This window comes from Centruroides sculpturatus, unplaced genomic scaffold (assembly GCF_000671375.1).
Source record: "Centruroides sculpturatus isolate CEXI.00-Female unplaced genomic scaffold, Cexi_2.0 scaffold152, whole genome shotgun sequence".
NCBI classification, from domain to species: domain Eukaryota; kingdom Metazoa; phylum Arthropoda; class Arachnida; order Scorpiones; family Buthidae; genus Centruroides; species Centruroides sculpturatus.
In genome coordinates this window covers 915613-929613 of record NW_019384348.1, presented here as the reverse complement: position 1 = coordinate 929613, position 14001 = coordinate 915613, and the positions used below count along the sequence as shown (strand labels likewise).

The 14001-nt window shown below is 27.4% G+C and overlaps 1 protein-coding gene and 1 pseudogene across 1 annotated transcript in view; both read left to right on the top strand.

The window, feature by feature from the left end:
* The window catches only part of LOC111636650, a 50293-nt gene that overhangs the window by 9904 nt on the left and 26388 nt on the right, over positions 1 to 14001 (top strand). The window contains exons 5-10 of the mRNA XM_023381935.1: positions 1934 to 2380; positions 4509 to 4678; positions 5372 to 5375; positions 5520 to 5879; positions 8095 to 8251; positions 8761 to 9033. Of these exons, the coding sequence (XP_023237703.1) occupies positions 1934 to 2380; positions 4509 to 4678; positions 5372 to 5375; positions 5520 to 5879; positions 8095 to 8251; positions 8761 to 9033 (1411 nt within the window). The remainder of the gene's footprint in view (positions 1 to 1933; positions 2381 to 4508; positions 4679 to 5371; positions 5376 to 5519; positions 5880 to 8094; positions 8252 to 8760; positions 9034 to 14001) is intronic.
* LOC111636905 lies at positions 10427 to 11759 on the top strand (annotated as a pseudogene).

The window sequence follows — 14001 nt, the reverse complement described above, 5'->3', positions numbered from 1 at the left end:
AAGTTGAAAAATTTTTGTTTCAAAAACCAATTAAATTAGATGTTATATTTGAAGAGCTTCCTTGACAAATATCTTTTGATTTGATTCTGTTAATATTTGCTCAGAACTATATTGCAAAGAGTAGTGAAGAAAATAAAGTAAAATTTAAAATAATTAAATATACAAGTACAATGCTATTTTAAAACTTATAGCAACACACAATTTTCAATTACATTTTAGTTTGTAAATATTTACTTTTAAAGAATGAACTGCAAAGGTTATACTGAAAGCAATAGCTAATATTTTATTATGAATAAACTTTTTGGTAACAAAAAAAATGCATGATATACTGTATATCTGGTGATGACATACCATCTAACTCTAAAATATGAAATGATATCTATCACTTGCATTGGCCATGTTATAACAATATGGTATAAGAAAATAGTGAGGAATATCATATCATTTCAACAGCATGCAGTGACTGAATTCTTATTAAGAGGAAACTGCTGCAGTTGATATTATACTAAAGATTAAATGCATATATGAAGAAATTTGCAGTGTGAGGTGAACAAATGAAGCATTAAACATTTTAAGAATAGAATAAATAAATCAGTTTTAAGGTGGTTATTTCAACACTGTCTTTAATGAAATCAACAAAGACAGATTAAGGCTTTGATAACAAGGAATCAATAGGTCACAGTCTAAGAAGCTATAGTGTATTTTTGAATTGGTCACTGTGCCATGTAAGAGATGGAGAAGAGTGTGGGATATCTGATAGTTTGTTATTGTTACTTGCCTTGATTACTGTCAGATGATCAGAAATTTGAACTCCCCATATAGTTTGGATTAGTATTTTTAGATTATCATCTGTTTGATTTATAAAGGAGCTGATGCAGAACTAGCATTAAGAAAATTATACAGCAGTCAAGCAAGCTATGCTTTATTGTGTTCAGACAGTTGAAACAGATTTCTACAAGAAAATTTTCAAATTTTTAGAATGATGGCAAATTCATTTCTCTCAAAATGGAACTTTTATAACAAAAATAGACACACAATTTATAGCAACATGAAATATTTTCTTTTTGGTACCATTATTTAGAAATAGAATTTAATGTGACAAAAACTTTCACTATCTCCTCCATTAATAAAACTTATACCAATAACTGTTCTTTGTATGATAAGTTACTGAAAAAAAGCCAAAAATTTTAGCTTTTTTAAAAAATTCACAAATACATAATTCTCTATATTTTAAATAGTATTAAATTTTTAATAAAATTATGCAATTAAAACATTATATATAGAATAAATTTCATTAATATAAAGTATTAGAATGAGTCAAATGAAAGTTAGTGATTTATTTGCATACTGTTATCTGTAAGTTAAAAGTAAGCCAAGTAAACAAAGTAGACAAGCCAGATATTTCCATTTTTACATAAGTCTTTTTTGGTTTCTGCTTTAAAAAGTCTATGATCCCTTTTGCATCTCTGTATATGAGGCAATCCTGCTATCTTTGTGGTGCTTTTTGAATTTAGCAAATACATGACAGTCACATGGTAAATGGTCCAAACTGTAGGGTGAAACACTGCAACAACTCTACACAGTAATCAAAAATAAGCTCAAAGACTTGTCAGATGGCATGATTCACTTGCATGACAATGCAAAACTGAACACTTCCAATGTAACTTGTGACAAGCTTGAGAACATCAAATAGGAAATTCTGCAACATCCATCTGACAATCCAGACCTTTCATCATGTGACATTTATTATACAGTATGTTCAATATAAAGCTTGTCTTAATAAAGGCAAGTATGACATCCTAAACTTTTCTTTAGATTAAATTTTATTGCTTTTATAATAATTATAACCAATAATTGTAAAATTATTTTAAAATGTGATCATTGTAATGCTATAAACTTATTTCAAAATATTATTAATTAATTTGTTTTTTAGGTATATATTTCAGGATTTTGGATTTCTTACTTTTATTCAAAGATGTTTACAAGATCAGATGCAAAATCATATTCAGTTTTGTTTGACAAAAGAATGGAAATTAATTTCATGGTATAAAAGATTACCTTCTGTTACTGTTGAATCTGGATTACAAAGAAATAAGAAAATTCTCATATTCAGTATAGCTTGTGTTATTGAAGAGTTAGACAAATTTAGTCCTTTACTTTCTTCCTGTCAAGGTGTTTTTCTTCCTTTTCATGCAACATTTAATCATGTCCTTCATACATATGTAATAGAATTATTGTCTCATGTTGAACGTATTTCATCTGCCATTCCACAAAAATTATCTCTTGAGAACTTGTATATTCTTTTAGCAAGTACTGCATTTCTTAAGGAAAGGCTTTTATTATACACTCAAGAAATGAATTATATAAAAGAAGAAAATAAGTAAGTATGATTATTTTTGTATATTTAAATATGTATTTAAACATAAAAGAAATTATTAATAAATATTCTTTCGTATCATAATATACAGTGTTTTTCAATAGTAATTTTTCATAGGAGTTTGTACAGTAAAGTTGTAGGCAAAGTATCAGGGGGAAGTTATACTGTACTGGTAATATATTGCATCATTTTGGGTCTGTAATACTGTCAAATGGAAATTAGTTGTTTGAAATTCATATGTGTTGTTTCACTTCACTTCAGTTGAAAGTAGCCCAGTTGCATAGTCCTGTAACTCACAATTAGGTATATTGTAAGGATTAAACTTGTTCTATTTGATACATAAAACATTACCAGTTTTTTGTTGATATATTTAATTCTACTTAAATAAAACTAAAAATAACAATAAAAAATTTGTTGTATTTTTGCTATCATTTGCATATCAACTATTCAAATAAGTTCAGTCCTCGCAACATACTGGCTAGTTACAGAACTAATCAGTATGCAACATTAGTTAAAAGTGATTTGATCCCATACATATGAATTTTGTGCAATTAAATTTTGTTTAATTTTGGGTATTGCAAACCCAAAATGATGCATCATATAACCAATACACTATACACTTATCCCTTATGCTTTGCCTACAAGCTTCTCTGCACAATCTGCTATGGCACATTTCTCTTGATAAACATTGGTATATTATAATCATTTTTTGCAGTAGGTAAATAGTCATTGAAGTGTATTTTTATTATTGCAAATTGATAATTTACTGTTTTTGGGAATTTATTATAGTAAACATATCAATAAAGTCTAGTGCTTTCATAAGTGCCTTATGAAATTGTTTTTACAAAATTAGCCAAATTAGTTCTGCAAGAAAATTTTATCTCTGATAGTGAATCATTAAATATTTTAACATACAAATAAATAAGTTGAATTTATTATTCTCTGCTTAAATAACACATTCTTTTCTCAAATTTGATCAACTCTCCACTTTGTTAGTTAAACATTAAATATTTGCATTTAAATAAAAGAGAAAGATTTTTTAAATTTTATTAATAATATTATCTCTTTAATATGTTTACTTTTCTGATTCTTGAAAATAAAAAATAAAATAAAAACTTTCTCAATCTCTTTCTTGCCTAATATCAGGCAAATTCTCTGATCTTGCTTAGCATGTGCCGCATGCTTAAGAAAAAGTTTTGACTGTCAATATACTTTTTATATGAAAACAAATATGCCAATAATAATTTATTCTAATGTGTAAACTCATATCATTTGTGTTTGCTTTTACATTGACAGCTAGTGGCTAGCCGTTTTAAGTCAGTGCCATGCTTGCGGGAACTTGATCGCTTGCTCATGTGGAGTTTGCTGCAGCAAACAAGTACACACTCGTGATGTCATTTGAAGCATTTAACATGGCCATATTGTATCGAAAGCTTGTGATACTCAGTCAGCATACATGTAGTGTGTACAGGGGTAGATCTACATAGGGACTAATAGGGCTTAAGCCCTGGGCTCCCAGTGTCAAGGGTTCACAAAATTTGAATTATTAAAATAAATTTTTAATACTTTTCCATTATAATATATTTTATATATTTCATATGTAGATATAATGGGCTTTATAATAGTCCATACTTTTTATTCACATCAAATAACATTTCTATCTATTGTTGAGTGCTAGAGATAGGCCTATTATTCTTATAACTTTCAGCATGCCCAAAAATTTTGATCAGGATTTGCCCCTGCCTAATATTGTTTGCCACTCTGTTTAGGTAGTCAAACTGCATTGCTTTTAAGAGCCACCACAAACTACTGCTTTGTGAGAGCAAAATGCTAGTGCACGTTTGCTAGCATTTTGCTCTCGTAGTTTGCAGTGGCTCTAAGGTTATAGATTGTCAGTATTTGAAACACTGATAGAAGGGCCATCTCTTTAATTGATAGAATGATTTAAAAAAATTGTAATTTTGATAAGTTTCAAAAATTAAAGTGATTGCAGTCAGGTTTAATGATTGTATGTAGCATTTATAAAATAGCAAACTATTTACAAATATTTGAAAGTAACTATTTGTAAAAATATTTGTATTTAATTTTCAATTATTTATACTTTGAAAATATTTTATTTTTGTTCATTTAGAAATAATACATTGACAGTAACATTACAAGATAAAGTAAGTAAACTAGAAGATTTATTGCTACAAAAAGTGTTAAATTATCAAATTAAGTTACTTGTATCTGGCATTTTACAAGATGCTGATAGTCACAACTGGAGTTTTCACAAACCATTTTTTGAGGTAAAATGTAAATGTTTTGACAAAAACTTTCACTATCTCCTCCATTAATAAAACTTATACCAATAACTGTTCTTTGTATGATAAGTTACTGAAAAAAAGCCAAAAATTTTAGCTTTTTTAAAAAATCCACAAATACATAATTCTCTATATTTTAAATAGTATTAAATTTTTAATAAAATTATGCAATTAAAACATTATATATAGAATAAATTTCATTAATATAAAGTATTAGAATGAGTCAAATGAAAGTTAGTGATTTATTTGCATACTGTTATCTGTAAGTTAAAAGTAAGCCAAGTAAAAAAAGTAGACAAGCCAGATATTTCCATTTTTACATAAGTCTTTTTTGGTTTCTGCTTTAAAAAGTCTATGATCCCTTTTGCATCTCTGTATATGAGGCAATCCTGCTATCTTTGTGGTGCTTTTTGAATTTAGCAAATACATGACAGTCACATGGTAAATGGTCCAAACTGTAGGGTGAAACACTGCAACAACTCTACACAGTAATCAAAAATAAGCTCAAAGACTTGTCAGATGGCATGATTCACTTGCATGACAATGCAAAACTGAACACTTCCAATGTAACTTGTGACAAGCTTGAGAACATCAAATAGGAAATTCTGCAACATCCATCTGACAATCCAGACCTTTCATCATGTGACATTTATTATACAGTATGTTCAATATAAAGCTTGTCTTAATAAAGGCAAGTATGACATCCTAAACTTTTCTTTAGATTAAATTTTATTGCTTTTATAATAATTATAACCAATAATTGTAAAATTATTTTAAAATGTGATCATTGTAATGCTATAAACTTATTTCAAAATATTATTAATTAATTTGTTTTTTAGGTATATATTTCAGGATTTTGGATTTCTTACTTTTATTCAAAGATGTTTACAAGATCAGATGCAAAATCATATTCAGTTTTGTTTGACAAAAGAATGGAAATTAATTTCATGGTATAAAAGATTACCTTCTGTTACTGTTGAATCTGGATTACAAAGAAATAAGAAAATTCTCATATTCAGTATAGCTTGTGTTATTGAAGAGTTAGACAAATTTAGTCCTTTACTTTCTTCCTGTCAAGGTGTTTTTCTTCCTTTTCATGCAACATTTAATCATGTCCTTCATACATATGTAATAGAATTATTGTCTCATGTTGAACGTATTTCATCTGCCATTCCACAAAAATTATCTCTTGAGAACTTGTATATTCTTTTAGCAAGTACTGCATTTCTTAAGGAAAGGCTTTTATTATACACTCAAGAAATGAATTATATAAAAGAAGAAAATAAGTAAGTATGATTATTTTTGTATATTTAAATATGTATTTAAACATAAAAGAAATTATTAATAAATATTCTTTCGTATCATAATATACAGTGTTTTTCAATAGTAATTTTTCATAGGAGTTTGTACAGTAAAGTTGTAGGCAAAGTATCAGGGGGAAGTTATACTGTACTGGTAATATATTGCATCATTTTGGGTCTGTAATACTGTCAAATGGAAATTAGTTGTTTGAAATTCATATGTGTTGTTTCACTTCACTTCAGTTGAAAGTAGCCCAGTTGCATAGTCCTGTAACTCACAATTAGGTATATTGTAAGGATTAAACTTGTTCTATTTGATACATAAAACATTACCAGTTTTTTGTTGATATATTTAATTCTACTTAAATAAAACTAAAAATAACAATAAAAAATTTGTTGTATTTTTGCTATCATTTGCATATCAACTATTCAAATAAGTTCAGTCCTCGCAACATACTGGCTAGTTACAGAACTAATCAGTATGCAACATTAGTTAAAAGTGATTTGATCCCATACATATGAATTTTGTGCAATTAAATTTTGTTTAATTTTGGGTATTGCAAACCCAAAATGATGCATCATATAACCAATACACTATACACTTATCCCTTATGCTTTGCCTACAAGCTTCTCTGCACAATCTGCTATGGCACATTTCTCTTGATAAACATTGGTATATTATAATCATTTTTTGCAGTAGGTAAATAGTCATTGAAGTGTATTTTTATTATTGCAAATTGATAATTTACTGTTTTTGGGAATTTATTATAGTAAACATATCAATAAAGTCTAGTGCTTTCATAAGTGCCTTATGAAATTGTTTTTACAAAATTAGCCAAATTAGTTCTGCAAGAAAATTTTATCTCTGATAGTGAATCATTAAATATTTTAACATACAAATAAATAAGTTGAATTTATTATTCTCTGCTTAAATAACACATTCTTTTCTCAAATTTGATCAACTCTCCACTTTGTTAGTTAAACATTAAATATTTGCATTTAAATAAAAGAGAAAGATTTTTTAAATTTTATTAATAATATTATCTCTTTAATATGTTTACTTTTCTGATTCTTGAAAATAAAAAATAAAATAAAAACTTTCTCTATCTCTTTCTTGCCTAATATCAGGCAAATTCTCTGATCTTGCTTAGCATGTGCCGCATGCTTAAGAAAAAGTTTTGACTGTCAATATACTTTTTATATGAAAACAAATATGCCAATAATAATTTATTCTAATGTGTAAACTCATATCATTTGTGTTTGCTTTTACATTGACAGCTAGTGGCTAGCCGTTTTAAGTCAGTGCCATGCTTGCGGGAACTTGATCGCTTGCTCATGTGGAGTTTGCTGCAGCAAACAAGTACACACTCGTGATGTCATTTGAAGCATTTAACATGGCCATATTGTATCGAAAGCTTGTGATACTCAGTCAGCATACATGTAGTGTGTACAGGGGTAGATCTACATAGGGACTAATAGGGCTTAAGCCCTGGGCTCCCAGTGTCAAGGGTTCACAAAATTTGAATTATTAAAATAATTTTTTAATACTTTTCCATTATAATATATTTTATATATTTCATATGTAGATATAATGGGCTTTATAATAGTCCATACTTTTTATTCACATCAAATAACATTTCTATCTATTGTTGAGTGCTAGAGATAGGCCTATTATTCTTATAACTTTCAGCATGCCCAAAAATTTTTATCAGGATTTGCCCCTGCCTAATATTGTTTGCCACTCTGTTTAGGTAGTCAAACTGCATTGCTTTTAAGAGCCACCACAAACTACTGCTTTGTGAGAGCAAAATGCTAGTGCACGTTTGCTAGCATTTTGCTCTCGTAGTTTGCAGTGGCTCTAAGGTTATAGATTGTCAGTATTTGAAACACTGATAGAAGGGCCATCTCTTTAATTGATAGAATGATTTAAAAAAATTGTAATTTTGATAAGTTTCAAAAATTAAAGTGATTGCAGTCAGGTTTAATGATTGTATGTAGCATTTATAAAATAGCAAACTATTTACAAATATTTGAAAGTAACTATTTGTAAAAATATTTGTATTTAATTTTCAATTATTTATACTTTGAAAATATTTTATTTTTGTTCATTTAGAAATAATACATTGACAGTAACATTACAAGATAAAGTAAGTAAACTAGAAGATTTATTGCTACAAAAAGTGTTAAATTATCAAATTAAGTTACTTGTATCTGGCATTTTACAAGATGCTGATAGTCACAACTGGAGTTTTCACAAACCATTTTTTGAGGTAAAATGTAAATGTTTAAATTATATTTATTAAATTAAATTAAATTTGGATATAGAAAATTTTAAAATTTATTTATTTTAAGTTATAAAACAATTATTATATAAAATTCAAAGATTTAACTATTAATATTCATAAAAAAAGAAAGGATGGTAATATTGCTTGTTAATGAAATTGCAGAATTGGTCTGAAAAAGATAAAATATTTCATTTAATATTTCATTTAATAAAATATAAAATATATAATTAATATGCAATTATAGAATATTATATTATGGTGAATTTTAAATGCCAATAACTATNCGGGTATAGTAAAGATGGTTGATTAATAATAAAATTATTTTGAAGGTATGTTTAAATTATACCAAAAAATTTAACTTCAAAGTGATGTAAGTCAGAGACTGACTATATTTAATATATATAATAGAAAACAATTTTTAAATTATTGAATAAATTATAATTATTTTTCATTATAAACACTAATTTATATTAAATAGTATTTATTAATTTTAGGTAACTATCATTGATAGCATACACAATTACTGCTATATGCTATTAACTATTATGACAATTGTAACATCCCCTTTACCAACATTATATAAGATCATTAAAAAAGGAATACCATCATCTTATAAGCAAATGAATTATCTACCCTGGTTATCATGTATTCAACCAGCAGTGTATGCTTACATTGGTCAAGGAAAATTAATATCCAGTTCTTCGGTTTGGTTAAATGTTAAACTGTCTATATCACAAATGGAACTTGAACCATATCTTGTTATAAAGGTAATAAAATAAAACTAATATATTTAATTTCTTTTTAAGTTTAAAGATTTATTTGAATCTATTAAGTTCATTTAAAGTTAATATCAACTATTCAATAATTTGCCAAAAATTATTAAGTTATGTAATTTAAATAATTTACGTGACTGTACAGGTTAATATAAGTAGGTATACCACTGTATGTTAATAAATTAATTATTAACTAATTTAAATTAATTTAATTATATTAATAAAATCATCAGGCTTATAAGGTTACATAAGATTTATACCATTCGTAGATCCTTATTTAAATTATTAAATAGTTAGTATTAATAATAAATGAAAATTGTAATGTTTTATATTTATTTAAAGTTATTAATATAAGTTTATTCAGGCAAAATGAATGAAAATAAATAATATTTAATTTTCTTCTTTAAGATCAGGGATATTTTTCAGCTAGAACATGCTGATATGCCATACAGGTAGACAGCATGAAAAAGTATCAGTAGCCAATATGAAGTACCAATAAATGCTCAGTAAAAACAATACTATATGTTCTGTTGCCATATATGCAGTAATTTTTTAGAGTACTTTTTAAGACCAATTCACTATAACTAGTAATGATTGACAAAATACACTTAATGTTTTTGTTACATTTGCAGACACATTGTCAATTTGTACTATATTTTATACATATTTTATCCTTTTATCACAATCATTATAAATGTTATATATTTTTATATAACCATTTATATTCTTACATAACATTATAATTAACTTTTCTTCTTTTTATAAAAAAATTAGGTTCAAAGTAAAAATAAACAAACTTAAATTGTAAAAGAATTTAATTAGAATTAGAAACATTAATATCTATTGGTATTAGTAATCCGAAACTGAAATTTCTGGTAATTCATAATTGACATTCTTTTCAGTTCCAGTCAGATCAATTAGAATGGATACATAAAATATTTTTGCATAATTATTACCATGCTAGTAAACAAACAATAATTTTTTAAAACTCATTTTGCTCATAATGTTGATGTCAATTAATGTGAATTAGGCTTCATTAACATATGTTTAAAATGTTTTCTAATTCAAGTATCCCTCGTATCACATGGTAGTCATGTTCTGAAAAAGTGCTATGTTATGTGAATTCATGCTATGGGTTGATGAAAAAGTTCGTACCGTTTTTAGCACCAGCTGGCTTTACACCGCAACACTGAAGTGTTATTTCCTTCATATGTGTAAAATTTCAATGTTGTTTGACAAAAGGGATCTCAGCTAGTATTTGAGAATAAAGTTGTNCTATGTGAATTCATGCTATGGGTTGATGAAAAAGTTCGTACCGTTTTTAGCACCAGCTGGCTTTACACCGCAACACTGAAGTGTTATTTCCTTCATATGTGTAAAATTTCAATGTTGTTTGACAAAAGGGATCTCAGCTAGTATTTGAGAATAAAGTTGTGTTACTTAGTTGTGTTTTTAAAATTTTGTTAAGCATTACAAATGGCAGAAAATAAGGAGCATTTTCGACATATTATGCTTTTTTATTTCCGAAAAGGCAAAAATGCTTCGCAGACACAATAAAAGATATGTTCTGTGTATGGTGAGGGAGCCATTGATGATTCCACGTGCCGTAAGTGGTTCAGAAAGTTTTGTGAAAGCAATTTTAACCTTAGCAATGCACCACGTTCTGGTTGACCAGCCAAGGCTGATGACAACAAAATATTGACACTAATTGAAAGTGATTGACACAAAACAACTCGAGAGATTGGAGAAATTCTTGGAATCAATTAGTTAACAGTGTCAAGGTGATTACATCAACTTGGAATGGTTAGCAAGGCTGATGTATGTGTGCCACATGAGTTAAAAGAAAAATATTTGATAGACCGAATTTCTGCTTGCAATTCCCTATTGAAGCACAATGAAATTGATCCATTTTTAAAGTGAATGATTACAGGTGATGAAAAATGGATTGTGTATAATAATGTTAAGCATAAAAGATCATGGTGTAAGCACGGAGATGCCCTTTCAACCAGCGCAAAAGCCAGTTTAATCCAAAGAAGGTTATGCTATGCATTTGGTGTGACTGGAAGGGAATCATTTATAATGAGCTGTTACCTGAAAATCAGACCATTAATTTAGAGAAATACTGTTCACAACTAAGTGAATTAAAGCGAGCAATTGACCAGAAGCGACCTGAATTAGCCAACAGAAAGGGCATTGTGTTTCATCAAGACAATGCTAGACCACACGTGTCTTTGGCCACCCAACAAAAACTTTTACAACTTGATTGGGATGTTTTGATCCATCCACCATACTCTCCTGACCTTGCACCCTCTGACTACCATTTATTTAGATCACTTCAAAACAGCTTAGATGGTAAAAACTTTACTTCCTTGGAAGACTTGAAAAATCACCTGGATCAGTTTTTCAGCCAGAAATTTCAGAAATTCTATGAGCATGGGATTATGCAGCTACTAGAGAGATGGAGAAAGGTCATTGAACAGAATGGCACATACTATATTGATTAAATGTAAGTTTTAGTAAATTAAATTTTTCTTTGATTCTTTTTAAAAAAAACGGGACGAACTTTTGCATCAACCCAAATATATGAAACAAAGGACTAATGCAAAACATGGGATTACATTCCAGAAGTTAATAAAAGTATACTTTTCTTTTTCATCACTAAGAGAAATATGTCTATTAAAGCAGTCAATACTTTATTGCCGATCAATAATTAACTAACAATCACAATTAAAAGTACTATATTACATGTTAATATTAATTTTGTTGATATTTTTTACTTTATTTAAAATTTTTTGAGGTGTTTTTGTAACTGAATAAACTTCGTTGATAATGAGTTTGTATTATTTTTATTTTCTGATTCAAATCAATGGCATTATCATAAAATTATTTTGGAGATATCTTTCAATTATACCAAAAAATTTATGCAAGTCCAAAACGGTGTAAGTCAGAGACTAATTATATTTATTATATATAATAAAAAACATATTTTTAAATTATTGAATAAATTATAAAATATTTTTCATTATAAAAATTAATTTATGTTAAATAGTATTTATTAAATGAGGGCATTTTCTGTTTACAAAGTATTGTCATTTCCTGAGCTTTTTTGTTGATCTTGATCAGAAATATCAGTAATGTCTGCATTTTTTTTAATTGTAATTTTTTATGGATTACAAAATAAAAATAAAAATATGTTATTAATTGATAATTTGTTCTAATGGGTCATGTTTGTTTAGCTTAGTACTGAACAGTTTCTTTTTCCAGAATTTGTGCTTGAATACCGAATTGTTTGAGTTGGGAACAGTTCACTTACTGAGATATGGTTATATTTCATTTGTCATTTTTATAAATGATTACTTANCGACGTGTAAATTGTAGTCAGTAATTAACCTGGAATTAGTGGTCGAAGCAGATTCCTTTCTACTAGTTGATTTTGACTTTTGAAGTGGTGGTCTTCCTCTTTTAATTGGCGAGCGTTGCATATTAATTATGTTGATAGATTTTCCAACAATTATAAAGTTAACACACAGCACAAACAATAAAATTTTAACATAAAATTAATTGACAGGATACATTCTTTACCTGTATTTGAAGTGAGTAAAAAAACGTGCCAGCAGCTTCGGCAGATAGAAGCGCCCCCCCTTTTTGAAAATTATTAACAATTATTAATGATTTATGTATGCAAGACAATGAAAATTCATATATAAAATACACCATTACAGATGGATATGATTTACAGTCTGTTTAGTCTTATGGTGAGGAATAGGAAACACAGATTGAAAATAAAGTTAGCACAGCACATTATTCTTAAGCTTCTTTATGAATCTCTCAATCAATTTGTATCTCGTTATGCAAAAGCTGCACCTAGCAAAGCACGAATAAATCAGTTTCGCAATGATATCATAACTATATTACTTTGTACTACTGAATTTCTTCCTTATGTATGTTTGTCTGAATCTCAACATATGGGTAAACTTTGTTGTCCCTTTGATAATGAATCTAATGTAAGTAAAAATGTTAATTTTTTTTTATTTATATATAAATACTATTATAAGTTATTATGTTATTATATTTAATCAAAGATCCATTTGTTTTTTCATTAATTTATACAAGTATTACATAAATGATATTGCTAATCTAATTTTGAAAATAGTCTAAATCACTTTCACATAATTTTACAGAAAACAAGAAATTTTTATAAAAGATTTTTTGAAAATTATTATATTACAAATACTTTATTGTAATAAGAAAGATCTTGTTACAGGGGGTTGACACTAGAGAATTACAAAAATACAATTATTACTTATTGAAACATTTTTTTAAATATCTTGTTACATAAAATTTGCTAAACATAACATATTAATCATTCAGTCTACATATCATATTTAAATTCTTTAAAATATGAACAAAAAAGTTATGAATATTATGCATCTTACATAATGGAATTCTTTTCTAAATTGGTTCTGAAATTTTCTTCTTAACTTAAATCAAAAATCTCTTTTAATTTGGATTTACATTGCGCTTCCTCAAGCTTTGGACACTCAGTGAGAATATAATAAATGTTTTATGAAAATAGTTATAAAGATCAAGTAGAACTTGCCTATCCGCTGGCAGAAAAAGTTTAATAAATTTAGTGGTAGTTGTATCCATTCCAAGAGCTGTTTTCGTTTTTAATTTATGAGTTGATAAATGATGTAAATAATTTTTTTTAAACTGGAGTAATGCTTTAGTTATTTTCATTCCTAAATTCATATAATCCGACTCATACCATGGTTTTTTGATCTTAGTAATTTCGAATTTCTATTCTATCTTGTTTTAACATATTCTTTTATTATATTTACAAACTTAGTATATTTTTCGATATCTTCGGTTAATCTCTCAGCCAGTAAACAGCACATCCTATCACTGATTTATTCTTAATATCGTTGATATTAATAGTCAGTTATCAGATACTTCGGTATA